The sequence below is a fragment of the Barbus barbus genome, assembly GCF_936440315.1.
Source record: "Barbus barbus genome assembly, chromosome: 44".
Classification (NCBI taxonomy): Eukaryota; Metazoa; Chordata; class Actinopteri; order Cypriniformes; family Cyprinidae; genus Barbus; species Barbus barbus.
Genome location: NC_136722.1, coordinates 23,762,102 through 23,789,925, shown reverse-complemented (window position 1 = coordinate 23,789,925; position 27,824 = coordinate 23,762,102). Strand labels below are relative to the sequence as shown.

Here is a 27,824-nt window from a genome sequence, read left to right as displayed (position 1 = left end):
TTTTTACTAACCTTAAACTTATGAAGCAGTGTATCACAATTTCCACAAAAATATGAAACAGAAAAACTATTTTTTAACATTGATAATACTCAGAAATGTTTTTGAGCAGCAAAAAACATTTTGTCTTTTAAAAATGTTTATAAAAAACCTTAATTAATCCAAGCCTCAAATATCATTTGCGATCGCATTTAATTTCAAATTCTTGAACCGGTTTGCATAAAAATGACTTTTGAGCACTTCAGCAAAGAAAAACTTTAGCGTTCCATAGAAATAAATAACCACACAGAGATTTTGAACAACATGAGGTTGAGTAAATAATGACCGAATGCTCATTTCCAGGTGAACTGTCTCTCTAAAGAAGCTAAGTTTGGACACAGAACTACTCACAAACTTCCTCTTCAGTTTGACTTTGGGATCGGCGAAGCTCCTCCCCTCCGGCTGCCCGGGTTCAAACTCCGCCTCTACCAGGTGATCATCAGCCGAGATGCTTTTCCTTAGATATGCCGCTCGCCGCCGGAAATGTGAGAACGGCGACTGAGAGCGCGGCCGCTGGTCGCCGGCACCCGGAGCCACGTCTGCCTCGTTTTCATCTTCCAGCCGCCACATCTCGCCTGAGGACGGACACACGTCACACAAATTTCACACACGGCATATTTAACCTTATATCGCCGCTGGATATACCCAGGCAGCCGGCTAGATCTGTGACTCTCAGATGAGGACGTTAGGGAGCTGTCAGGCCGCTGGAACAGAGTTATTCATGTTTATTAGACTTGAGTCAGTCAAATCTGGGTCAGAGTTTCTAGCAGATATTACGGCCCTCATTTGGCATGATCCCAACAAAATGAGCACGTCAAATACACTGAGGGAGACGGCTGGGATTCGGTATGTGTGTGTGTTGAAACAGCACCACGCTCCACTGTTGGCGATGACGGTTGCTAAGCAACTAGAATGGGGAGGAAGCCAAAGACTTTAGGTTTAACATTTGAGAGACAGTGAAAAAATCCTTCACAGAAGCTTTACACAAGAGCAGCTCAGCTGTGAGAATCGAGGAGAAAAGCGTGAGAAAGAGAGGGGGGGTGCAGGCTGAAGTAAATATGGAGTACGCGCAGACAGTGAACGCGCTAAACAATCGCACATGGCATAAAGCTCACACATGTTGTGAATGGAAAGCTTTCGTTTCCAGACGACGTCCATTCACAACTACACTGCCAGTTCTATCAATTCTGTCTCTTTCTCTGGCGCTCTCGCTGATGTTTTAATCACAATTATTATTTTTGCTCAATAGAGCAACTGATGGACAAATTGTGCATTCAAATGCTGAAGCTATTCAGAATGAAAAAAAAGAGAATGAATCTTAAAAAACATATTGCATTCTAAAATCATAAGAAAGAAACCAAAAAATGATGTTTTGCATGAAGGAAATGCAGCCCATTTTTGGACCAATAAGAGTTCCTGCATTGACATTTTCATGACAATTTTAGCTACTAATTCTCATCACTGTAATACCAAAAAATGATAGAACTGACAGTGTCATATTATTGACAAAATCGTTTTCAAATTGGTTTTGTTATTTGGAAAAAAATATTTTTTTAAATGTTATTTGGCCAAATAACTAAAATAAGTTGAAGTACTAAAATTACTACTAACTAATACAAAAAATTAAAAAATATATTAAAGCAATAAGATATTTATTTAAAAATCTAATAAGAATTGCAAAAGCACATAAAATTAAAACTGAAAATATAAAAATAAAAGCCAATTCAAAATTTCTAAATCAAAGCATCCTAAAATCAAAAGAAAGAAATTTCTTAATTATAATATTGACATGTTCATCACATTTTTAGCTACAAATTCAAATTGCTGATTTATCAACTCATTATAGTAATTGTTAAGAATGTAAAATGGGAATCAACACTAAGAATAAATGTAATTATTTTATAGAATTTTTGAATTTAAATACAGAATGATTCATTTATAATACATAATTATTTTATAAAATATAAAATATTTATAATTGAATTTTTTTTAAAGAACGTACAAAATCTAAATGTTCTTAATTCAAAATAAATAATTTTCATTTGATTTCAGGGTGAAATGTGAGCTTTCCATGAGATTCACCCAAGAACAGAGCTAATTTCCCCCTGCGTCTCGTCTAGTTCACAGCAAAAGTTCAATAAAATATGTTTTGCCAACATGGCTGTGCAATTTAAATAAACAAACACACACACACACACACACACACACACACACACAATACCTGCAGGAGGCAGCGTGCACGCTTCAAGACCACCAGGGCTGGAGGGAACACGCGGGCGCTGTTGACGTTCACAAACATTCTCCGACTGCTGGATACGGACGGTGGCTGGGGACTGAGGGATGCTGGGTAACGTCCTAGATTTGGCCAAGAGAGGCCTCTGTAGCCGTCGCTCCAAAGACCTGGAGCACAAACAATCAGAACCAATAATACATCAATAATCAATCACAGTCCCAAAACACAGTCCATAAACTCAATAATAAAATAAACAATCTCAAGCAATGCTTGTACTGCATATGTTTTACATTGTATGCATGTGTGTGGCTGTGTGAACACTTGATTTGTGATGTTTTCTATGAGATTATTTATGCATTTGTTATTTATCGATATATTTATTTATTACTATTTATTAATAGCACAACTATACTTAATGCATGGAATTAAATAGTTTTAATGTGTCTCAAGACAACTGAAACCTTTTGTCCTAATCGCTTTGTAAAGTTTGCATGCATTACATGAACCCATTTGGATCGGTCTGTCTGTAAGGTTAAAAAAAATAATATTAAAAACATTATTTTTCAAGCGTGCAAGATGGAGTGTAACAGCATGTGAACATTTGGCCGCATTCGTGTGTGAATGTCTGGCAACGACAGAGCAGCGAATTCCAAACTGCATGAGGAAATTCTACAGCAGAATGCGACGGCGTCTGTCTGTGATCTGAACAGGAGTCGGGTTATGCAACGCCATTTCCATGCAAAACACTGGAGTAAATCAAACTACAGCGCAAACAGAATATGTTCTGAATTTTATAAAGTCCAGATACAATAATCTTCCTACAAAACCTACCAAAAACTCCTGATCAGGGCTCCAGACAAAAAAATCGAGTAAGGAGCCATTGGCTCCTATAAAAGAAAAACTTAGGCGCCAAATTATTTTTTTAGGTGCCACAGAATAAAAGTGGTTTATTTTATTATTATCATTTTATTTTCCCCCCCTATTTTAACATTTCAATCATTTTGTCATGTGTTTATGTCTTATCTTTTCTAGGCTTTATCAGCATTTTAATCCATCTTGTAGATGATCAGGTCGACCGGGGGACTAAGGTTCACTTAAAGTGTGAATTAAATGTCTTTTACAGCTTGAAATATACAGTCACAAAGAATTGTTCGTTACACAGAATCTGTACCAATATCATGGACCATAAGCATCACTTGGCAACTGAGTGCAGAGCATCCTATAAATGTTGTCACGTCTTTCACACATTCAGTCTGTTTTTCTTCATTAGTAAAATGCAATTTTATAGGAGGAGTTGAATCATGTACAACAGAATAAGTAAAAATATTAATATGCAACAGCGCATGAATATAGCAAAACGCTCCTCTTTATAGTTATTTTTCTAGCTGACTGATGAGTTTATGGACACTGAGTGGTTATTCTGAGGTAAATGTATTACAATGCAATGTTTACAAGCTTTATACATTTCCTCAGTTTGAAACACTGAATGAGCTTTTACATAAAACATTTCAGTACTATAGGCTTTCTTATTGCCTACCTTTTGATCATGTTCATTTCATACTATAGTAGTAAATCGAAATATATAATGGGTTCACTTGCTGCTTTAACTGAGGTGCTAAAGAGATCGCGCCTGAGCATTAAGTGCGATACTCTCCGCTCGCGCGATCCGGACGCATGCACGGACCGTGTGGACGCGGGGTACTGGTGTTTATATTACCCAAAGTGTGCGCTTGTGGTCCGCATTAAAGAGCACCCAAACCGCATCATTTGAATTTCGTAGCATTTTAAAGCTGATACTTTGTTTATTAAAAAGTAAGACAGCACAAAGCTTTTTGCGATTACTGGATGGCAAGTGCGCTTCAAATAACAGGAAGTCCATGCATTAACAGAACACAGCATATAGACTAAGATCACGATAAGAAGATCGACCGGACAAGTGTAAATGCATCTGGTTAGCGAGACTAGCCTATCTTTCCAGTGCTGATGCCGCGCGCTCTCTTGATATTGAAATTAGCTGATAATTAATAAAATTATCCATTGCTTTCATTGATGTGAACTCCGTTATATTTGCATATGAAGCGTGAATTGAAGAACGGATTTATATCCGTTTTGCGAAGACACATTTATGTGGCCAAGTGTAAATGGGGAAACGTTTTAACAAATCATATAGATATCCGATCAGAGAAAATGCATGAAGTGACCAGGTGTAAACAGGCCCTTTCAGGTCTCTCTCACTGCGTTCAGCAGACTGTGTGCGGCAGAGACGAGGACTGTTTGAAACTCTTTTCAGTAAAACTTTGATGCGCATCGTCTTATGTAAGTTTAATACGTGAACATAACAAAAGATGTGAGCGCAAAACAATCGGGAAAAAAGTCCTTTCATGCAAATTATATATAGTCGCCAGTGGCGACCTCAGCAAAAACTTCACTCGCAAATTAATATTTTTGGTCGCAAATGCGACCATTTTAGTCGCAGTTTGGAGCCCTGCTGATACACAGAAATGATGGAAAGTCACAGCGCAGATGTGAACAGCAGCTGCAGAGAGTTTGATTGAGGTCTGTGCCAGTAAATATACTACACTATTGATCAAATATTAAAGGCTGCATATTGTTTTCCCATCATTAGTCAAGCTTAATTAAACTATTCACTTAATAAAGCACTGGCTATGCAAAACTGACTAATGTTACAATTGATGACATTAAATTTATCAAAACCATCCAGATCATATTATAGACTTGAATTAAATTTGAAGAAATAAAGAAAATGTGATTTAATTAATATTCACTAATGAGATAAATACTAGAGCAGAAAATCAAAACAAGTGACCATTCAATTTTTAATACATGTTCCTGATCTTATTGTGATTCATTGGTGTATGTGATTCCAAATTAAACAAGAAAAATAATGTTTGACTTTGAAATCTTTTATAAAAATGTGGTAACTTGCTCTGCCTCTGAAACGGTTTCTCTCTTTGTTTGACATCAGTATTTTTCCAATTTCTCCCCTGCAAACACCTGGCTTGATTCTGTTTTCATGATCCCATCAAATCAATAGAGAAACACAATGCGACCTACATTTTTTATTTTCTAATTGAATACCATGTTTCACTTGTTATATGTTCTTACTTTGTTATTAACTAAAACTTAAAGCTAAAAATAATTTTAATTAATTAAAATAAAGCTAAAAATAAAATATAAATATTAGATGAAAAATGTAAACAAACTTGAATATTTTAAAAATTGCCTTGATTTTTAGGCAGTATTCTTAAGAACATTTTATGCAAAAAAAAACATTACTGTAATGTGAAAAACTATATATTTCAATTGTACAGTAATGTTTTATATGGCAGTATTTTGTTTTCCAATTAAAATAAATATTACATATAACATTAAATATTGCCTAGGTCAAAAACTGAAATAAAAAGCTTGAATAAATATAAATTAAATCTACATAGAATTTTTAAAATAATTAATAAATAATGATAAAAGCACACAGCAAAATTACTAAAACTAAAATCGCAAATATAAAAATAAAAGCTCATTCAAAATTATTATAAATACTATAACTGTATTTAAATAAAACTAATATAACACTAAGAATTGACTGAGAATTTACAGCCACATATATGCTTTCATTCTATATATATATAAAAAGATTAATGCATCCAAAATTTCCCCTAATGTGTTAAAAAAAAATACTAATCTTCAAATTAGGAACAACATGAGGATGAGTAAATGATATCATAATGTCCGTCCCTCTACATTTCCTGCATCTCAGATATTTCTCCTGAAAACAAATGCTCCAATAATCTCACATGTGAGTTTCAGACCAGATCTCAAAAACGTCTCAATTTGTGCTCAAATTTGCCAAGACAGCAAAAATCTCAATATGAACTCATCAGCAATGATCTGAGCTGCTCCACATTCATTCACATTTGCAGCTCTATACTCTTACTGTACAGTCTGACTGGTGTATTTTTATTTCTCCAAAGGAATTTTACAAGAAAAACTGAATATAAATGTAACAAACACCTGAGCAATAAAGACAAAGACACCAGACTGCATTCACAGATTTGATGTATGAGCATTTACACCTTTTCAAAGGTTGATGAATCTCAGGCAGCAGGACACACATGCATCCATGCACACACAGAACACACACGCCCCGCTATACACACTCTCAAACCGCACTCTGATTTTGGAGTACCTGGCCTCGGCTACCGTGCAGCAGTAACTGCCACTGCGACGGCCGTCCCTCCGAGCCATGAGCTCATCCCTGGAACGCCGACGGTTAAAGTAATCCGTAAGTTTCCCGAAACTTGCCATTCTGTCCCTCGCGTGCGTGCGTCTGCGTTCTGCTGTTATTCCACGAGCGGCTGTGTCATATTCCTTCACTCACATCCCCACGATTCCCACAGAAACAGCGGTGAACGCGGAGCAGCAGCAGTCGCGCATTCACACACTGAAAATTGTCACGCTTATAAACTTCCTTCAAAAGCAGCCTGCCACGAGAGAGATGCAACGAGACGGATGCAAGCGAGTTTAGTGTGTCTTTCAGCATTCTCCCTCCGGAGCATCATCAGTGCTGCGGCAACATCATCAGCATCCTGCATCTCTCGCTCTCACTCAGCCTCTCTCTTGCTCTCTCTCTCTCTCTCTCCCGCTCTCTCTCTCTCTCGCTCTCTCTCTCATAAATGCATGCCGAACGCTCTGAAAGAACTAATATGATCTAGAGCAGAGGAGGAGCAAAAAATGAATGAGTAAAGATGAAAAAGGAATCAGAGAAAGGCAGTGACGCTGCTAGAACGAGTGATTTTTGCCAACTGTTCTGCATTCAGAACGATGCATCTCTATTTGTGTGTGTGTGTGTGTGTGAATCCTGCTTTGATAAAAGACGGCAGCCTGGGCTGCACTTCAGAGAGTGGAGTTCATAAAATCAATACGGGCTGAGGATGGGAGAGCATCGCTTATCTTTTTGTGCTCCAGTTCATCTATTACATCCCTTTTTTCTTTAACTTCTTGGCTGGATATTTAAAGTAAATTAAAATGCAATGTAAAAAATGAAAAAAGGTAAAAGGTTGCATCATTAGCTGGCCCATTTTTGCCTGTGGCAAGCAAAACCGAGTGCATATATATTGCACACTGATGGCAGATTTACAGGGCTGTGTCTGCCGCTCTCATTGAGAATAAATTGTGTTCAAGCATGCAACTTTGTCCAGCATATTTGCCTCCCCACAGCATCTCGCTTCTGCTACTGTCTGCGGTTTTGCTCTCCTGATAAGAAGATGTCACAGAATGTATATACAGGTCATGTTAATCGAGGGAGTGAAATCAACCAAACTATCAAAGTAAACGCAATCTAAAGCACCAAAGCAAAGCCCAATCATTATGGATTTTAAGCCAGGTCTGCGTGAATTCATTGCAAGATTCTTGCTTACTGACAATACAAAGTTTCTGCGCTGTTTTAATTTTCAATGCAGTTTTAGTCATTTTAACAGATAGATCACCCAAAAATGTATATTCTGTCATTATTTTTTCAACCTCATTCCAAACACATATGACTAAATTAAAACAGATTCAGTGCCATTAATATTAAATTGCAAGAAAATTGGTGAAAAGGGTAAAAGGGTAATGACAATTTCCATTTTTGGTAAACCTAAGACACCAAAAATCTTACATACACTAGCATTTAAAAGTTTGAGGTCATTAAGAAATGTATACTTTTATTCAGCGAGGATGCATTAAATTGATCAAAAGTGAAAGTAAATACATTTACAATGTCACAAAATATTTCTATTTCATATTTCAAGAGCTGTTTTTTTTTTTATTTCTATTCATCAAAAAAATCCTAAAAAATGTATCATGGTTTCTTCAAAAATCTTCAGTAGCACAACTGTTTTCAACACTGATAATAATCAGACAGGTTTGAAATATTTGAGCAGCAAATCAGCTGACGCTGAAGACTGGAGTAATGATGCTAAACATTCAGCTTTGATCGCAAGAATAAATTACATTTTACAATGTATTCACATTAAAAAAAAACAGCAATTTTAAATTGTAAAAATATTTCATAATATTACAGTTTTTACTGAATTTTTAAACAAATAAACACTAAAAATAAAAAAGAGACTTACTGACCTCAAACAGTAGTATATATGAAATGGACAATATAGCATAAAATAGTTTGCATTAGGTTATATGAATTTGTAAACTAGGAATTAAGATTAATTAATAAGAACATCACGCTTTTCAGAGTTCATCAGGGCACTCACACTGAAGAAATGTGTGAACATCACAGACAAGGGCTCTGAGCATTTGTCATACATCTTGGGTTAAAAAAACCCATGCTGGTAACAACAATAGAGATGATGATGGTGATATCTGCTGCCTTTGGCAGAAACATCCAAAATAGCACTTGTGTGTCATGACCTGACTGCAGCGATCAATACAGCTTCAGATCACAGCTGTGATCATATTTTGCATTTGTTAGTGTGCTAACCTGACCCTCTCATATCAAACATCCAACCCAGTGCAAAATGAAAATTATATTTAATATGATACTATGCTTGTCTGAGCATCACGACCAGCACAACACAGCAGCACTGACTCGACCAATGATGTGAGTTTGGGGAGGGACTATCCGTTTGTCCGACCAATGAGAGAAGTGCGGAATGTTCGGGAAACTATCCACTGTTTTTAGAATTCTATTTAGAGTCACTGCAATTTTAAAAAACACAACATCACTGGCTGTTGAAATTAATATGTGGAGTACTAAATGTAACAAAACTTTCGAATATTAGTGCATGACCTCCATATAAGCATTCTGACTTACGACTGCAATGACTGCATGTTTATGGCAAAAGTAGCACATCATATTCTCTGCACACAGAAAATGTGAATACTGAGCACAACATTAATACTGCATACTACAAAAACAGTAATAATACTATGGTGTTAAGCTGTTCCAAAGACTGATAGGCACATATGAGGAAGGAACATTGCCCTCTGGTGTCTTCTGCTCTCTTTCTTACACACACTCTACGAGCCAGTATGTTGTTTTTAAATCACAGATCATTGATGCTGCTGGTTTTGGCGGCGGTTTGTCTTGTGGCTCTATTGCTGGACCCTGAGACTGCTCATGTACACACTACTAGAGGAACCAGTGTGGATTTAATTAGGGCTGCAACTAACGATTATTTTGATAATCAATTAGTTGGCCGATAATTTTATCGATTAATCGGATACAAAAAGCTACATTTTCTTTTTTTATTTTATTGACAAAAAACTACTTCCACATTCTGCCCAATGTCCTTCAAACAAACGTGCCAACGGAATGCCATGAAAACATACAGTGCTTAACAATTTATTAGACCACCTGTCATAAGAAAGAGAAAACACAAATATTTTAGGAATTTGTCAAAGAATTGTTTAAATCTAAAACTGTTATTGTCATTTATTTGGCAAATAACAAACTGAAATAACTAAATAGTATTTATTCAAAAAAAAAAAAAAAATGGCCTCCTGCCTTTCATAACAGCAGGCATTCTTGCTGGCATTGTTTAGGTACTTTTTGACTGTAATTGGGTATCAATACAGATAGTTTGTGTTTTAACAATAGATATTTCAGCACAATGAATGTGTTAGCACTGAATATTGTCTCCCTCTCTGACGCCCGTTCACGCCCCCGCCCGGCACTCATTCAGTAAAGATTTAAACTTAACACAGACTGTCAGGACGGAACTTTATGCAAAACTAGAAATGGTAGCGTGAATTTGACATTTACAGATAAGGATATGACCGTAAACTGAAAGTGTTTGCGCGGAGGACGCACACGCATCTGTCAAAGCGCCTGACAGGGCAAGTCATTACGCTAATGCATTTGCTTAAAGCTTAAAATAAAGAATTTTCATGTTGTGGGCAGCTTGGATCACGTACTTCTCCCACAGCATTTCATTTTATTTCCTCCACTATTTTTAGATGCATTTTGAACATAGAAATGTGTTATTCAGTGGTGCAATTTGACAGTAGCCCCTCACTGCAGAACAAAGATCCAGGGGGCGGGGTTGGATCCACATCTAGAATGGTAGGTTTAGGGGTGGGGATGGGTAGGTTTAGGGGTGGAGATGGCTAGGTTTAGGGGTGGGGATGGGTGGGTTTAGGGATCAGGGGGTGGAGACGGGTAGGTTTAGGGGTGGAGATGGGTAGGTTTAGGGGTGGAGATGGCTAGGTTTAGGGGTGGGGATGGGTGGGTTTAGGGATCAGGGGGTGGAGACGGGTAGGTTTAGGGGTGGGGATGGCTAGGTTTAGGGGTGGAGATGGCTAGGTTTAGGGGTGGGGATGGGTAGGTTTAGGGATCAGGGGGTGGAGACGGGTAGGTTTAGGGGTGGAGATGGCTAGGTTTAGGGGTGGGGATGGGTGGGTTTAGGGATCAGGGGGTGGAGACGGGTAGGTTTAGGGGTGGAGATGGGTAGGTTTAGGGGTGGAGATGGCTAGGTTTAGGGGTGGGGATGGGTGGGTTTAGGGATCAGGGGGTGGAGACGGGTAGGTTTAGGGGTGGGGATGGGTGGGTTTAGGGATCAGGGGGTGGAGACGGGTAGGTTTAGGTATATGTAAGGTGGGAGGAGTTTGGACTCTCATTCTGACGGTACCCATTCACTGCAGAGGATCCACTGGTGAACAAGTGATATAATGCTACCTTTCTCCAAATATGTTCTGATGAAAAAACAAACTCATCTACATCCTGGATGGCCTGAGAGGGAGTACATTTTCCACAAATTTTCATTTTCGGGTGAACAATTATTTTACATTGTACTTAACGCCTACACTGAATCAACAAATGGGCTAAAGTGGGTGGGATGATGATGAATGAGTGGTAGGAGGAGCAAAAGCCAATATTGTCACCTTTAACCAGCTTCAACTCATGAAATGCTGTGCCTCATCGTGTGACGCCAGAAGTGTTTCCCTTTATAGACATGATGGGTTTTAAAATCAAACACTAATGAGATGACACTCAGTCTGTCATTGTGATGCCCTCAGGAAGTGCGTGCATCATTTTAGCAAAATTACATTAGCACTTCCTGTTGAACAGAATTATTTTCACCACTGTTCATCAATATTGCGTCAATAAATTTGAGCTTATGAGGCATCTCGGTAAAGGGTCTGAATATTTACATTAATTAGAGAATTATGGATGCACATTTTATGGCAGATACTGATGAGCAATGTTCCCATTATGCATGATAATTAACCAGTAAATTAGAAATATTATGCCTGTCTTAAACCAAAAATACATTTCAAATTAGGAATAGCATGCGTCAAGTGAAATAATGCATTAAAACAAATGTAGAAAAAGTTAAATGTATACTACCAATCAAAGTTTAGGGTCAATATGTTATATATATTTTTAAGAAATTAATACTTTTATTCAGCAAGAACACAATTATTAGATCTAAAGCTAGAATAAAGACATTTAAAATGTTACAATAGACCTCTATTTCAAATTAATGTTTTGTTCTTTCTATTCATCAAAAAAAAAACTGTTTGCAACATTGATAATAATCCAAAAATGTTTCTTGAGCAGCAAATCAGCATATTAGAATGATTTCTGAAGGATCATGTGACACTGAAGACTGGAGGAGTGATGCTGAAAATTCAGCTTTAAATAACATTAATAAATTACATTTTACACAGAAAACAGCTATTTTAAGCTCGTCATGCTTGTCATATATATATATATATATACATGGGCAAAGTAGCCTAATAGTGTTAATATTAACCCGTGAATTTAATAGAAACATTGTAATTTACTAATTATATCTCTTTCATTGTACAGAAAGCAAAGAAACTTTACATTATCAAAGAACATTTTAAGCACTCTCAAAAACTCTCATTATAATCACTGAAGCGGTTTACACTGTGAAATAAATATACTACTTAGGCCTACATCGTATGTACATCTGCACTGTTGTTTCTGAGTATATTATTTGGAAGCTGCATTCAAAATCCACTTGGCTCACAAATCTGAGGGGGCACGCCTCTGGTATAAACTGTGTAGAGTTGTGATCAACCCATATGGGTTACTAGTACTAAATGGAGAAGTGACTGATGGATGATATGTGATACAGACCAATGCCATTTAAATGAAGACGTCCACATGTTCACTTAAACTCAGTTGATATTTTTACACAATATTTAATTGAAATTCACACTAATATCTAAAAGAAAATTGGTAGTTTTTGAAACCGACAGACGGGAGAGTAATATTCATTTTAATCAGCCAATTCTGATCATCTCAACGTGGCCAAATATTGGCTGATTTATAGGCGTCTGAATAGTCGTCTAAAAGCACAGTACATCAAGGTCTGTCTTTAGGGCTTTTAAATAAGATGAATATTGATGTGCGTGTTAATGAAATGCAAAACCTGAAGACTTACTCCATCAGCGTGTCCGTACTGAATACATCAGCATAACAGCCTGCGAACATCACGCCAGACACATCCTGAGAGAGAAACAAAGACACACGGTTAGGATTTCAGCTTCTGTTCAGGTTTACACACAGGAAAAGAGGAATCATCACTACAGTTGTTCCTCTTCACCTTTAAAAGATGATTAATTTAAACACATGAACCTTTAGTACAGGAAACTATAGAAACTTGTTTACTAACAAAAAAAGACAAAACATAATTCCAACTTTTTTTCATCTCACAATTTGGACATTTGTCCTTACAATTCTGAGTTTCTATCTCACAAATTACCATCAATTTTTCTTACAAATTCTGAGAAGGAATTTCTGAATTGCAAGATATAAACTTGCAAAAAAAAAAAAAAAGAGTTGTGAGACAGAAAGTTGAAATGACCTTTTTTATTGTGGAAAAAAATGCAAGCTGGAAACCAAGAATTCTGAGCTAAAAATTTCAATTTGCAAGATAAAAACTCAAAATTGTGAGATATAAATGCAGATTTGAGAGATATAAATACAGAATTGAGAGATATAAACTTGCAATTCATAGAGAAAAAGTCAGAATTGTGGGATTAAAAAGGTCACAATAAAGCCTATGTTTTTTATTGTGAATATACAATTGCCAGATATAATTAAGAATTTCAAGATATAAACTCAGAACTGCAAGCAAAAAAGTCAGAATTATGACATAAAAAAATTCCAATTAGCCTAACCTTTTGCAAAACCTTACTGCATTTATGTAAACCACAAATAAAAAATAAAAAACTGTGAGATTAAAAACTTGTGAGATATTAAATTGAAATTCAGAGAAAAAAAAAGTCAGAATACTGAGATAAAAATTAAAAAAACTGCAATTATCTTTTCTTATTGCAAAAAAAAAACTGAATTACAAGATGTAAACTCGCGACTCTGAGAAAAAAGAATTGCGAGAAAGTAAAATGGTTTATTTTATTGCAAAAGGTAAAATCAGAATTGCAAGAAAGTGGGAATTCTGAGGTTACGTTCTGCAATTCTGAAAAAAGTCTGAACTGTGAGACAAAAACTGGAGAATTGCGAGAAAAAAAAAAGTTGTGAGATAAACAGTCGCAATTAGCATTTTCATTGCAAAGAAACAACTGTGAGATGTAAACTACAAATTCAAAGTAAAAATCATGAGATAAGAACTCAGAATTGTGAGATATAAACTCAGAATTCACAGAAAAAAATCAGAAATGTAAGATACAATCTCAGAATTAAGATGTAAACATGCAATTGCAAGAAAAAAGTCAGAATAGTGAGTCTCAAATCTCGCAAATCTGAAAAAAAGTCATCTGAGAGACATAAAAAGTCACAATTACCTTTTTATTTTTTTTTATCCTGTGACAGAAACAGGCTTCCATAGGAAACAGCTTAGTACTATCATGCATGCTTTTCTGGTAGGGAATCTCACATCCTGGATGTAGCATCATTGTGTGTGTGTGTGTGTGTGTGTGTGTGTGTGTATTGTAAGCCCTACAGAAGCCGCCAGCCGTTGTATTCCAGCGTCTCTACAAGTTCAAACAGAGTAGCAGCTCGACGTGCACAGATGCTCCTGGCATGACTGCAACTTCATCATCATATGCTTTACAAATCTTTCAATCAAACCATCACCCGCGTTAACCTTCCGCTGATATTTACTGGATAATGTAATTCTGTGAGTCACCCACATGGCAACTCATCACAACCTCCCTAAACGCTCACCTTCCCCACACATCTGACTCACTTCTCTGAATGTCAGCGGGAAATAAAAGAGTCCACTTCACCATCCATGTAATGATTCACTAGCTGAACAGAATGAATGGGGAAAATGACACACTTCATAGCAGCTCATTTCCTGTGGAACTGGACAAATGCATCTCAATCCAGACGACACTCAAAAACACACACACTTTGGGATCCATCTGTTAAACTCACAAGCAACAATAGAGGCCCTTTCCTTTAGCCACTATGGGCATATAATAGTGTGTGTGTGTGTGTGTGTGTGTGTGTGTGTGTGTGTGTGTGTGTGTGTGTGTGTGTGTGTGTGTGTGTGAGTGTGAGTGTGTGTGTAAGCATCCTTTTCCTGACCCTGCTGTATACAGGACACAACTTACCATCAGACTTCCTCACACACGCAACCTGCGATTCCACTCACCCAAACACACACACACACACACACACACACACACACACACACTCAATGTTAACTTTTTATAGGAACATCAAAGACTTTTATGATTTCTGACTTCTATGAACTGTTGTTTTTCCATGCGGTTCAATGACGTGACGCCCATTTGTTTGTCTAGATCTAGTAAATCAACTACATTTTTTTTTGTCCCGAGCTACTATACAATACATACAATAAAGACATGGAAAATGCAGTGCACCGCCAATAATAAAATGTATTGCATATGATGTTTTCAGTTTCTGAACTAAAAATTATTTTGATATGTTTCATAGGGTTTAAAATTAAAATGTCTAAGTTTTATGCACCGTCTGAGGATTGTAAAAGAAAAACCAATGTTGGCATTGAATATATGAAATGTTAATTATTACGATTTTTTAAAAATTAAATAAGTACTAAGAAGCTATTTTCATTGAAATTAATAATCATCTTTGGTAAAACTTTTATCCAAATTAGGTTTGTGATATCGTCAACATAAAGGAAGCCATTTTAATGTCACGTGACAAGAAAATCATGAAATATGATCTTGACAACAGAGAGAGTTCATTAAACAGAGAGAAAGAAAGCATAATTTGGTCTTTTATGAAAAGGCACATTTTGTTCAAGTCAAATGGAGTAAAAAGGAAATTCATTAAAATTTGTGATTGATATGCATGATATAAAATACTTGAGAAGTGTTTTTAAAAATTTTACCTAATAATAATAATTCATTAATTCAGTCATGTTTCAACATGCAATGAAAATACTTGAGAATCATTTGAGCAATTTAATAAAAAAATATTTGTAAAAAAATTCAATCTTTATAAATGAAACATGAATTAAAAATAGATTTTATTTTTAATTATTTCTCCTCATCTTAGATATCCTTATTTGTCATTCATTGACCTTCATAGATTTTGACTACACACTGAAACTCAAAATATATGAAGAGTTCATTTGCAAAAACAGTTCTCAGAAATCATGTTTTTTCCTTGTAATCTCAGTCAAACCGACTGGGTTAAAAATAACTATAAAAAAACAGCAAACTAACACATGATAACATAATAAAAAACATGATTTTTGAACATTTATATATATATATAACAAACACATTCTTACTCACATAAACACAAAACCCTTCAGAACTGCCAGAAAGCTTGTCAAAATCCTCAAAATTGTTAAAAAATGAGGTCTCTTCACAAATGAACTGAATTTGTATTAGTGTCTGTAAATGTGAACTCAAAGCGACATCAGATCTCCATGACAACCGCTGAACCTGAGCGCGCGAAACAAACCAAACCAGCTTCAGCTCGATAACACAAAACTCACCGTCGAAAACAACAAACACAAGTCAAATGAATGTCTGGTGAACACACGCGTACCTTCAACACAAAGAAGTCGCCGAGTTTCTCAAACAGTTTTCAACTCCTCCAGAGTCTCAGGTCTGATTTTCCTCTCATCTCTCTTGAGTCTCTTCTGATTTCATCGATGAAAACACAAAGCACCGGTCTCGCTGAGATATAATTATACTCTCACTTGTTGCCTGTATCTCTAAACCTATACCTAAACCTACTGAGGCTACATTTTGGGCATCAAATGTTACTAATAATAACCGCTTCCTTTGTGAAACAACCCGTTCTTCCTGTAGGGGGCGCGCGGCCGCTCGTCCACCATGACACTTAAAAGTGCATTCGTTTAAATATTATTATTATTTTTTTTTAAATCACATATGATATATAAATGAAGATCTATAATGTAATTTTAAAATCTAGCGCATTTTGAGAAAAGTATCAGGTATCACGTGACGACGTCATCGGCTCTTATTATGAAATACATTATTTTAATTTACAAAAACAAAGTGCCTTAAATTTATTTTTACTATGAAATGTTTCTTATATTCCGCAATGACATGCAATGTTTAATATATTCTATAGGTGCTGCTAGTGTTTATGTGTTATTATATCAGTCTTGATAATAATACCTTCGCATAGGAAATGATTATTTCATAGACCGATCGTACCTGACCAATAAGGATCAAGCTTGGTCCATTAAGCCCCGCCCACGGTGTGCTTCATTGTCACGTTGCCTGCCGTTCCAGCTGTTTAATACTCATTTATTTTGTAAGGATTTTTGTACATGCTTTTTCTTCACAGAGTTATATAAGGATGTCTTATTCGGTTGTCATAACTTAAGACAAGGACAGGTATTATCTGATAAACTTTTCTTGCAAAATTCTTTTTACACAAATGTAAGTATAAAACTCAAGCCATGTGTTTTATTCACGCATCTGTCCCGCGTTTCTCTTGCTCCTCCCGAGATGAACATTAGATTTTTGTCACGTCTCGGCTCATAATTAACAAAAGAACACGTTCATCCAAAAGTGAGGGTTTTAACTATTATCATTTAATGACAGGTCCTTGAAATATGGCCAATTATTCAATTAAAGGCACTTATAGATTTCAGACTTTATCAAGTTATTTGTCATCACAACTTAACAAACAAACATCAGACATTTATCAGATATTTCAAATATTCTGTCAGAACCAAATATGAAGTTTTGTCTATGAAATATTCTTTAAAATGGCATGGCACACATCAATGGCAAATTCAAAATGTGATTCTTAAAGTCCAAAATAGACTTGGGCTATGTAAATACTAATATTTATAGAGGAAAAATGGGGGAGAAATCCAAAATAAGAAACAAACCAAATATATTGGAGGGACAAATCCAAAGTAGAGAAATCCTGGCACATGTAATATTTCCTGAAGCATGTACAAATACAGCGGGTGACACGGGATTAAATCTGGTCACATGCTGCTATAAGAACAGATGGGGGGGGGGGGGGGGGGGGGGATATATGGCACATGCCACCATAGACATAATCTTTATGTCTATGCATGCCACTAAAACTGGGAAGTTTGGGTTTTCTTTTCTTCCTTCACAGCCAAGATTTGGTGCCAGTTGCATAAACTGCTTGGACGAGTCTGAAAATGTAGTCATCTAATTTTTTAACTTGCATAAAAATGTTCTAATTTTAATCTGAAATGTAAGACTGATTTAACTGCTAATTAGTCTAGTTCTTAAGACACAGTCTTAACACAGTGACTATGTTTATGTAACTGACCGCTGGATTAGTGCAAAGTCCTGCTACCAGAGCTTTGAAGGATCACTGCACCACATGCTTCTGAATTATAGTATTCTATAACTCTACTACTAATTATTCTCTGGCCGATAATTTAAAATGAAATATATTTGATTCTAATATAAGCAAACTTATTTAAACTAAGGATTTTTACATTACATTTTCTGCCTCTCTATAAACTATTTATTTAATCAATTATTGGCCTGGTTTCACAGACAGGGCTTAGACTAAGCCAGGACATTAGGACATTTAAGTAATTTTTATAAACGTGCCTTAGAAAAAACATTACTGGTGTGCATCTTGATACAAAACCGAGGCACTGATATATTTTAAGATCAATCAGTGCAAGTTTCTTTCTTTATTTAAAATAGCTTAGAATTACACTTTAGTCTGGAACTAGGCTTAAGGAGGGGGGGGGGGGGGGGTTAAAATAATGCAAAATAATCATATTCATTTCATAATTGTTATTGCCTTAAGATATGTTTTTAATTATATTTTTTTATGCTTGCTCTAATGAGAACTGCATAAATAGGATAAGAAACTAATTTCGTCAGAACTTCCGCTGTAAAGCACTAGATGGAACACTTGGAACGTTTTATTCATGTTCCATCAGACAGACACATTTGATTTCTGCTGTTTAATAGCACTCTCGTTCTTCCGCTAGATGGCACTATTCAACCTCAAAATAATAGTGGCGCTTCAAGTCACTGCTTTGCTTATATTGAAAATCCAATGTAGGCTACATGTAAAATTATTAATATAACAATACACTGCATCGCCTGTGTATTGTAAAAGGTAACATTTATGATTAGAATAAAGTATTGATAACATTGATATCTCCACATTAAAATATTTAGTTATTTCGTATCATCCTCATGTAATTTACCACAGGCTCAGTTTCGGTTTTAGTTCTTCGACTCGATTTAACCACAGAGTTTCTCTCTCACAGAAAGAGATAGAAAGGCTGTAGAAAATAATGCGTTTATTAATTATTAAAGTACGATATCCTGTTATCCTGTTTTAACTCTTCACTATTTATTTTCAATTCAACGACCATTAAAATACCTTACTGTCGTTATTTGTGTGTAAAATATTATTAAGACGCTGATGTGGTGGATACCTGTTACTTTTCTCAACGCTATTCAGGATGGACCAATCACCGTTAATAGTGTTGGCTGATTGAGAATTTAAAAAAATAATAATTTTATAAACATTGAGGCAGATTGCGATTTAAATTTCTTTGTAATTTGTACATTTAAAAAATATACAGTTTTTCAATAAACAAATGAGATTTGAACGCGGCTCAATGCGGATTCAGGTTTTTGGGCCGTAAAGCGCCCCCTGTAGGAAAAATCCCGTGCATCTCCTAGGAAACAGTTACAGGCCGACAACATTTGCGGTCCAATGAGAATTGACCTCTCTCTTTCTCCAATACACACAAGGCATTTTGGGAAACGAGTTTGAGAAATGCACATTCTGAACGAGAGTTACGCATTCTGAGCAGCGCAGCGCGGGGTCCCGGCGCGGGTTTACGGTGATTGCGCGCCGATCTGATTCTTGTGATTATTTCCACAGAGGAGCATGAGGAACCCTGCGAGATTAAGGCTGTAGATCAAACCAGCCAGATCACACACCAACTCATCCTCAAACGAGCATGGATCGGAGGAAAACAGAGCTCGTGGGGAGCGAAGGCGCGTTTATTTGAAGGTTTTGGGGAGGAAATGAATCGTTTCGGACAAGTTAAACGGGCAAATCAAGGAAGAGAAGATCACCGGTCCATCCAAAGGTCTCCCTGTGCTTCACAAGTAAGATCACTTTTATAAACGCAGATTAAATAGATCATAACACACCTCATAACTCAATCTGTAGGTAATTTGATGTATATGTATTTCCATACGCGGTGTTTTGGCGGGTTCTGTTGCTTTAATTGCTCGAGCGACACTCGCATCAAATGTTACATTGTATCGTTTCTTTCTTTTCAACTTCCTTGGCGAAGAGATACAATGTAACACTGAAAGAACCGCTCGTTCTAAACTCGAACGCTGCTTTTGAAATAGTTTCTCTGGTTTGGTCAGGGGTTAAGTACTGGTTTAGGCTCTGCTTCACTGGTGCTGGTTTATTGATGTTTCTAAACTAGGAAGTGAATTCTGAAATGAGGAAATTTCCTAAAGAAGCTGAAATTTGGTATTTTAATCAGTGCTGTGTAAAACATCTAACTGTTGAGCTGAATTTAGTGTGTGTGTGTGTGTGTATGAGTCTGTTATATGAATCACTTTAAATATACTCATGTTTATGAATAATATAACCATACTGATCAATCATCATCAATTCCTCATTCAGACTGAATATCTTTCTCAGTTCTGTTTTTTTTTTTTTTTTATCAGATCATGTTCAATTTTCATTAGTAAGAATAATGAAGCGTAGTTTTAGTAGATTACCTGTCTTTATGTGTATATATGTCTGTCTCTCATGGGTCAGTTGGCTCTGAATATACAGATTAACAGGGGTTACTGTGTGTGTGTGTGTGTGTGTGTGTGTGGTTAATTAGCTAACTTATGTAGCAAATGCTCAAAGTTTTAGAACTCTAAAATAAAAAACAATCACTTGGGGCCACAGAGTTTGAGTATCAACTCAGTAGTAGTCTGCTGAGCTCATTGAGAAGGTGTGTGTGTTTCAGCAGTGACGCATTTTCTCCTGAATCTGCATTCATCAGTGTCACATACCTTGAATATTGTATGCATGTTTTGTCATTGTTAACACGGTCCATAATGGAGTCTGTTGTGGTTTCGGTAAGTTGTTTCACACATTGGCTCTCTCACACCACAAGAATCTGTAGCCGTCTTGTATGCATCCATAACATCTTGTCAGACTGGTTTTATGAGTTGAGTTATTGCGAAAGTGCAATAACATAATTTCCATAGAACTTCTTGTGTATGACTGCACAAAAAAAATATATTGAACACACCTAATTAACCAACAAACTCTCTGAACACATATTTGACCTACTGCTCAAATTCACCTTGATGATGTTGCTAAGGCATTGTTATAATACTTATGCCATTGATCACAGCCCCAGTTTCTGAAATTTGCATTAAGAATATTTAATAATGCAACTAAGTAATGCGTAACAATGACAGGAACACTTTTTGCTTAAAAATGTTTTCTGCATACTGTACATATTACAGTGCAGTTAGCATAATTTTTCTGTCTTCTCATTTAATAATGCACTAAACTGGAATATCATGGCCTTTTCTTCAGTATCTCTCAAAATATCTAAGAAATTAGTAGCTTTACAATGTACAATCACTAGACACACAACTTATGTTCACATCCTAATATACTCACCACTGCTCATTAAACCTTTAGAATTCATTTATTCCTTCATTTACTATTCATTGGGTCTTTTTCCAAGACATTTTTTATGGAAATTCATGTTAAATATCAAAAAATATTGTTATAATTCAGAAATAGTTTATATTTTTAAAAGAATAATTTATTAGATATTTCTTCTTATGATTTTGAGATGAAAATGACCCAGGCGTGCTCTTGACTGGCTTTGTGAGTTTCTCCCACTATAGTCTGTAGATTATTAGTGTATATTTATGCATGAGAAAAACGAGAGAATCCGAGTCCTGTAGCAGAGGCTGAGCGTCGAATCTGCGCATGCGCGCTGCTGACTCGCTGTTATCCTCGCGCATCCGCGCGTCCTGGAGAGAAACAGGCTGAATTAAGAAGCGAATCAAATAAATAACCGCAGCATATGCATGCACATCAAACTGCGCTTTAGACACACGCATGCTGTCATCATGAGTCCCGTGAGGAGATGCATGAAAACACCGCTGCAGTTTGGTTGTTGTGTGTGTTTATGCGGTGCGCGGCAGCAGCAGCATCATCATCATCATCATCCGCTCCAGCCGAATCATAAGTGACCGAACCGGCAAACGGAACCAAGCGGGACCGAACCGCACCGCACATCTGGACGGCAGCGTTTCAGGCGCAGGGATCTGTCTGCATCATCCATTCCGATGCTTTTGTCGCTCGACCGCAGCTGAGACCCACAACGGACCGGAGGACCGGCTGAACCGGAGCGCTCATGTCCTCACCGGGCCCGAGACCACTGCACCTCACCCGAGCCTCTCTGCGCCGTTAAATATTCATAGTCACGATCTGAGTGTCAAACTTGATACTCCGGTGCCCGGAGAGACAGATGAGAACCTTCACAGTCGTCGCTGTCACGTTATGAACATCTGCATGAGCTTTATATGAGACTCAGATGAGATGAGCAGCTGGATCTGTACAAGCAGGACGAGATTCACTGCAGCACCTGCAGTCTGACCCGCTGAGGGCCTCCGCTGGGTCAGAAACCCTCTCTGTGTCATCGGAGTCCCCTGATGCTGGAGACACACATGCATGCATACATGTATGCGCAGTCGCATACGCACTGATACTTATACAGGGGTTTTCATGCATATGTTATGTCGTTTTAATATCTGACTGATTAGTTTTTCAATGCTTACTAGGTATGCACGGAATATTGGTGGTTAAACTTATTAATGGCATTTTTTAATTATTATTTTTTAGTGTTAATGATATAAAATAGGTCAGAATTAGCTGCTAAATTTTTTGTGCCATGTTTCTAAAGTTATCCATCTTTTTTTCGGTATGTTAAAATGGTTTTAGTGCCTGATCGTAAATATAAAATGTTAAGCTAATTTTTTTTTAAGCTTGCAAACCCATATAGAATCATTATATCAGTCATATTTGCCATAAAGTAATATTGGTTATCAGTAAAATTACCTTACAATTTTTAAATTTTATAAAAAAAAAAAATTCAATAAATGTATTTAAAATATATTTTTTGCAATTTTAATTGGGTCTGTTTATAATGTTTTTACTAGTTAAAACCTCCTAAATTGTCATTAGAAGTCAGTTTTTTTTAACAGGTTGTACTATACTGTGTTTTAAAATTGCTCTTCGCATGCATCGCTGATTAAATGCACGCACACATACGTAGACTCACAGATTGATATGCTTGTTCTCTGGACGCTGATGTTTGTTTGCGATGAAAGGAATATTTGCTTCTGCAGGCTGGATGAAATGTGACGCATCGTAATCCCGGTGACAGCTGCGGAAAGATGAGCCACAGACAGACAGCGAGCGAGAGAGAGACAGGCAGTGAACATGATTAGAGGGACTGCGCTGTGACTCAACCAGACACATAGAAAAACAAGACTGGAATGGAGACTGGAAACTTTCTCGCAGCGTCAAACTTCCTCTTTTAAAGCACTAAACGGAGTGTTTTTGTCTCTAGTGCTTCAGTAATGTGTTGTACCGCCATCCCCGAAGTGTCGTCCTTCCTCTCAGGCGAGGTCACGGCAGGTTAAATGCCACCTGAGGCTTAGAGAGACTGTAGGATCATTTATAGACTCGCGTGTGTGCATGAGTGCTGTCAATCACAGCCACTTCCTGTCTGTCACTTCCTGATGTTGATCTCTGGCAGACTAGAGGAGATGTCTGACCCTCCGAACTGAGCTTGAGAACCGTTGACCTTTTGCGTTTGACTGTATTTATGTGCATGAAAGACAAACAGAAGGACGCAGCGTGTGCGTTTCTAAGTTGCTCGTGGCAATGGGGAGTTCTGCGTCGTCTCTGACCACGGACAGGGAATCAGATCACGGGTTCGGCACGGCTCCGTTCCCGCCGGCCGCTCCGATGGGCTGGCTCAGGACCAGCCACAGCAGTCCAGTGTGGGGAACCACCTTCATCACACGCCAGCAGCAGCAACAGCAGCCTATCCCACATAGAGAGCGCAGGTAAACACGTGCATGCGCCAGCATCGCCTCATCAGGTGATTTAAGGTTAACATGATGTCAGATTGACTATTTACATGCTCAAACAAATATTTAGGCCTAAATTTAAGATTTATGTATTTGAAGTGCATGCACTTGGATCACACAGTTTTAATATAATTAATAAACCTAGTGTGATAAATATTTGTCAGTCATGCAGCAGTGAAACAGGTCACTGGCATAGTTTGATTTTATTTCAATCAAAATACATTTATTCAGATTGAATTGTGAAAACAATGAACATTTATTCAGTTAAAAAGTATGAACATGGTAAAAATGTGGAACAAGCAATATTCAATTAGTTAAACAAATTGGACTTATTAATGCTAAATATATAAAGTTGGTTACTGTGTATTTTAAAATGCATTTAGTTTATTAGTGCTATTACAAGAATCTGACCCGTTTTATTCATGTATCACTGACAAATATGCATCAAGTTTATTAGTTTGTTTCTGTTCAAACTGTGTAGTCCAAATGCATGGAAATGTAATTCAACGACGTAAATCTTAAATATATTTTGAGTGCGCAGTCGTGGTGGTTTTGTGAACGTTTCATCTGTGCATGTTATTCTGCAGGAAATCTTCACCCACCGTTCAATAATTTTTTTGATAAATTCCATCCTAGATTTCATTTGGAAATGTGTAAAATTAGTCATTTTTAACTACCATTCAAAAGGTTTTTTTTTTTTTTTTTTTGGGAAAGAAATTGATACTTTTATTTGGCAAGGCCTCATTAAATTGATCAAAAGTGACGGTAGGGACATTTATAATGTTACAAAAGATTTCCATTCTATTTCTATTTCAAGAAGTATCACAGATTCCACAAAAATATGAAGGAGCACAGCTCTTTTCAACATTGATAATAATCAGAAATGTTTCTTGAGCAGCATATCAGTATATTAGAATGATTTCTGAAGGATCATGTGACTCTGAAGACTGGAGGAATCATGCTGAAAATACAGCTTTCATCACAGGAATAAATTATTTATTAAAATATATTACATTAGAAAACAGCTATTTTAAATTGTAATAATATTTCACAATTTTACTGTATTTTTGATCAAATAAATGCAGCCTTGATGAGCAGAAAAGACTTCTTTTAAAAACATTAAAAATCAAACACTAGTGTATGTAGTGCAGTAAGATCATGTTTAATGGAGTGTGTGTCAATACAGTGTATAGCTGAAACGTCTTGGACAGATTCTGAATGTGTGTGTGTGTGTGTGATAAGCAGATGGTCTGGTTTTAGCAGATGGTACTGCAGCCACTCTGACTGAAGGCATCTTTTTACTACAGGATTTTCCCTTTAACACTTTGCTAGGGGCACCCCGTGAACCCGTGAGGTTTCGTGTGTGTGTGTGTGTGCGTTGATAACACACATTTTTGACGTTCTTCTGTTTCGCAGATGTTAATCATGTTTGCGTTAAATGTTGAGGCAGGTGTGGTGGAGCTGAATCATCAGCATGTATGCTGATATTCATTTAAAGCGATAGCTCATTCAAAAAGTTTCTCACCCAAATTTGTGAAGGTTTCATTTTCTGTGGACCACAATAGCAAATGTTCAGTAGATTGTTTTTGCATGCAATTAAAGTGAATGGGAAGGAGTGTTGCTGAGCATCAAAAATGACAATTTGTCAAATTTGTAATCAAAAAATTGTCTCAAGACAAAGTTTCTTATCCAATCATCAAACATCGTTTCTTGATGTCTTGTCATTACTGTCTTGAGTTGCCATATTTAAATGTACATGGAGTGAAGACTGAGGAAACATTTTAATATGCAGTCATTAATAATGACTTAAACTTTTCCTCATACATATGGATATATGGAGTTTTGGGAAAAATATAAATATATTTGCAAATTATATTTATTACTTCATAATAGAATTCTAATTAAATAGCATATTTATATTTAACTTGTGTAATATATGTAATAACCTTATAATATTTTTAATATAATATGTTTGTGTGTGTTTGTGTGTGTGTAGAACTTATTATACAAATGCATATATATAGATATAGATATATGTGTATATATACTGTGTCCAGCCTCATTGACTGTCTTTGTATGAGAAAAAGACGGCCCTAAAATGCTTTTGGGAGTACATAAGTGTGATTAAATAATGACAGAAGTAAAATTTGGGGTAAACTATGCTGGTACATTGAAATCAGCCAATCACAACTGAAGTAATTTGCATAAAAAGGTCTTCATTGTGCAATAGTGAAATGGCCTGTTTAATGTTAAGGCTCAGAGAGAGGGTGGAAAAAGCTCATAAATTACCACAAGAAACCTTGGCTGTGATTGTAAGTGAACCTAAGGGACACAAATAAAAAAGCTATTGTACAATATTTAACCGAGTTAACCAATCCATCCGAGAATACGATGTAAAGAAACAGCGGTTCAGCTGTCAGGCGTTTTTTTTTTCCACAGCACCATCTGCTGTATGCGGCTGTCATTTCCAAAAGTTCAGGGAGTAAAACAAACGGCTGTCACCGACCTTTTTAACAACTGACACGCCACAGACAGACTCGACGGGGCAGCTGCGATCAAACAACACTGTTTCAGAAGAAACAAGCTCTCAGCTGGAGTCACATGGCGCAGGACGTATGAATTATTCTTACTGCTAAAACAATTCCGTCATATTATTTTTATAAGGATCGAGCAGTGCAAGAACTCCACATGTCCTCGTATTATTTTTTTAAAGGATTTTTCATGTTAACAGAATCCAGGCAGATCCAGAAACACTTTATGTAATGCGTTTCCATCCGTGTCAGATTGTAAGCCGTTTCTGTGTGTTCAGACTCTATTTACAAATCCATGTGGTCTTGAGGGTCAACTAGTGCCCAACATCCAGCTAGTAGTGGATTAGCCAATTCCACTGTTAGTGTATATATTTCTTCATATTTAATATTTTTAGTCACAGTGCTTTTAATAAGCTTTTTTGTTTTGTCTAATAAGAGTGTAGTGCCATGTTGAAATACAGTTTTTACCATTTTGCAATGCATTGTTATATAATGAACAGTGAAACGTAATGAATTTTAGTTATTTAATTTATATTATTATTTTTAGAAAGAATTTTGTATATATAATATAACTATTTTATCCAAGAATTGTATAGATGTTTATTTTTTTTCTGTTTATAAATTGTATTTTTTATTTGCATATTTTTGAATGACCTATTTACCTGATTTTGCCTATTTACCTGATATAATGTATATAATTTTGTATTAATTATTTACAAATATATTATGTTACATTTCCTTCTACTTTTCTTCAAAGTTTGTCTGAAGTGAAGTTTTGTAACATCAAAAAACAACACACTTCACCTTTGTCTTGACCTTTGACACTTTGAGACATGAGTGCTGTAGGATGTCCCAGTGTGACATGTCGTCCATGAACCCAGCTGTACGTCTCTATTGTGTGAGTGTGTGTTTGATCATTATCAGGATGTTTCCTGAGTGTTTTATCGGGAGAAAGTGAGTCTCTGCCCTCAGAGGCTTTACTGAGGATTTATTCCCATAGCAACAAGCTCCTATCACCTCAGCCAATCACAATTCAGATTTAACTCTCCCTGTGTGTCTCTCTCTGACACACACACACACACACAGAGAGAGAGAAAGTTGTTTAGTTTATTGCTTTCAAAAGTCTGTCTTGTAAACTAAAATGCCAGGATCATCATCATTGTTATTGGTTTGTTGGGAAATATGCTTTAATGTATATCAGGTTGAAGCAAGTTGTCAATTGCAATTTATTAATTACAATATTTATTGGCTGAAGCAGTGATTTCATATTTTAGTATTACCTTTTATACTTTTATTTTCACGTCATCGTTTTGTTAACTGTGTTTTTAGATGATTAGAAGCTGGTTCAGTAGGCATGCCCCACCATTATTAGGTCAATGAGTTTTCAACAAACTTTGTTTTTTCAATGATGAAAATGCAAGTAA

General features: G+C 36.5%; 2 protein-coding genes and 1 gene segment (V, D, J or C); 1 reads left to right on the top strand and 2 right to left on the bottom strand.

Annotated features, from left to right (window-relative positions):
* The window catches only part of LOC306863410 (Ig kappa chain V-III region MOPC 63-like), a 773,265-nt gene that overhangs the window by 477,816 nt on the left and 267,625 nt on the right, over nt 1-27,824 (bottom strand).
* On the bottom strand, nt 6-16,535 carry LOC306863411 (uncharacterized protein). Its single transcript, XM_079406745.1, has 4 exons — nt 16,272-16,535; nt 12,703-12,767; nt 2,258-2,436; nt 6-611 (listed from the first exon to the last, which is right to left on the bottom strand). Exons 2-4 carry the CDS (start codon nt 12,750-12,752, stop codon nt 166-168), a joined length of 675 nt encoding a protein of 224 aa, XP_079262871.1. The 5' UTR covers nt 12,753-12,767; nt 16,272-16,535; the 3' UTR covers nt 6-165.
* capn15 (calpain 15) overlaps nt 23,661-27,824 on the top strand; it is a gene marked incomplete at its 5' end in the record, with an annotated part of 28,150 nt that continues 23,986 nt past the window's right edge. The window contains one exon of the mRNA XM_079406711.1: nt 23,661-23,845. Within this exon, the coding sequence (XP_079262837.1) occupies nt 23,661-23,845 (185 nt within the window). The remainder of the gene's footprint in view (nt 23,846-27,824) is intronic.

Excerpts from the sequence above, each read along its gene's own strand:
- LOC306863411 (XM_079406745.1), bottom strand. The coding sequence starts at position 12,752 with ATGTTCGCAGGCTGTTATGCTGATGTATTCAGTACGGACACGCTGATG. Across the intron at positions 2,437-12,702 it reads AGTACGGACACGCTGATGGA|GTCTTTGGAGCGACGGCTAC; the intron begins GTAAGTCTTCAG and ends TTTGTGCTCCAG. Across the intron at positions 612-2,257 it reads GTGCACGCTGCCTCCTGCAG|GCGAGATGTGGCGGCTGGAA; the intron begins GTATTGTGTGTG and ends GTCCGTCCTCAG.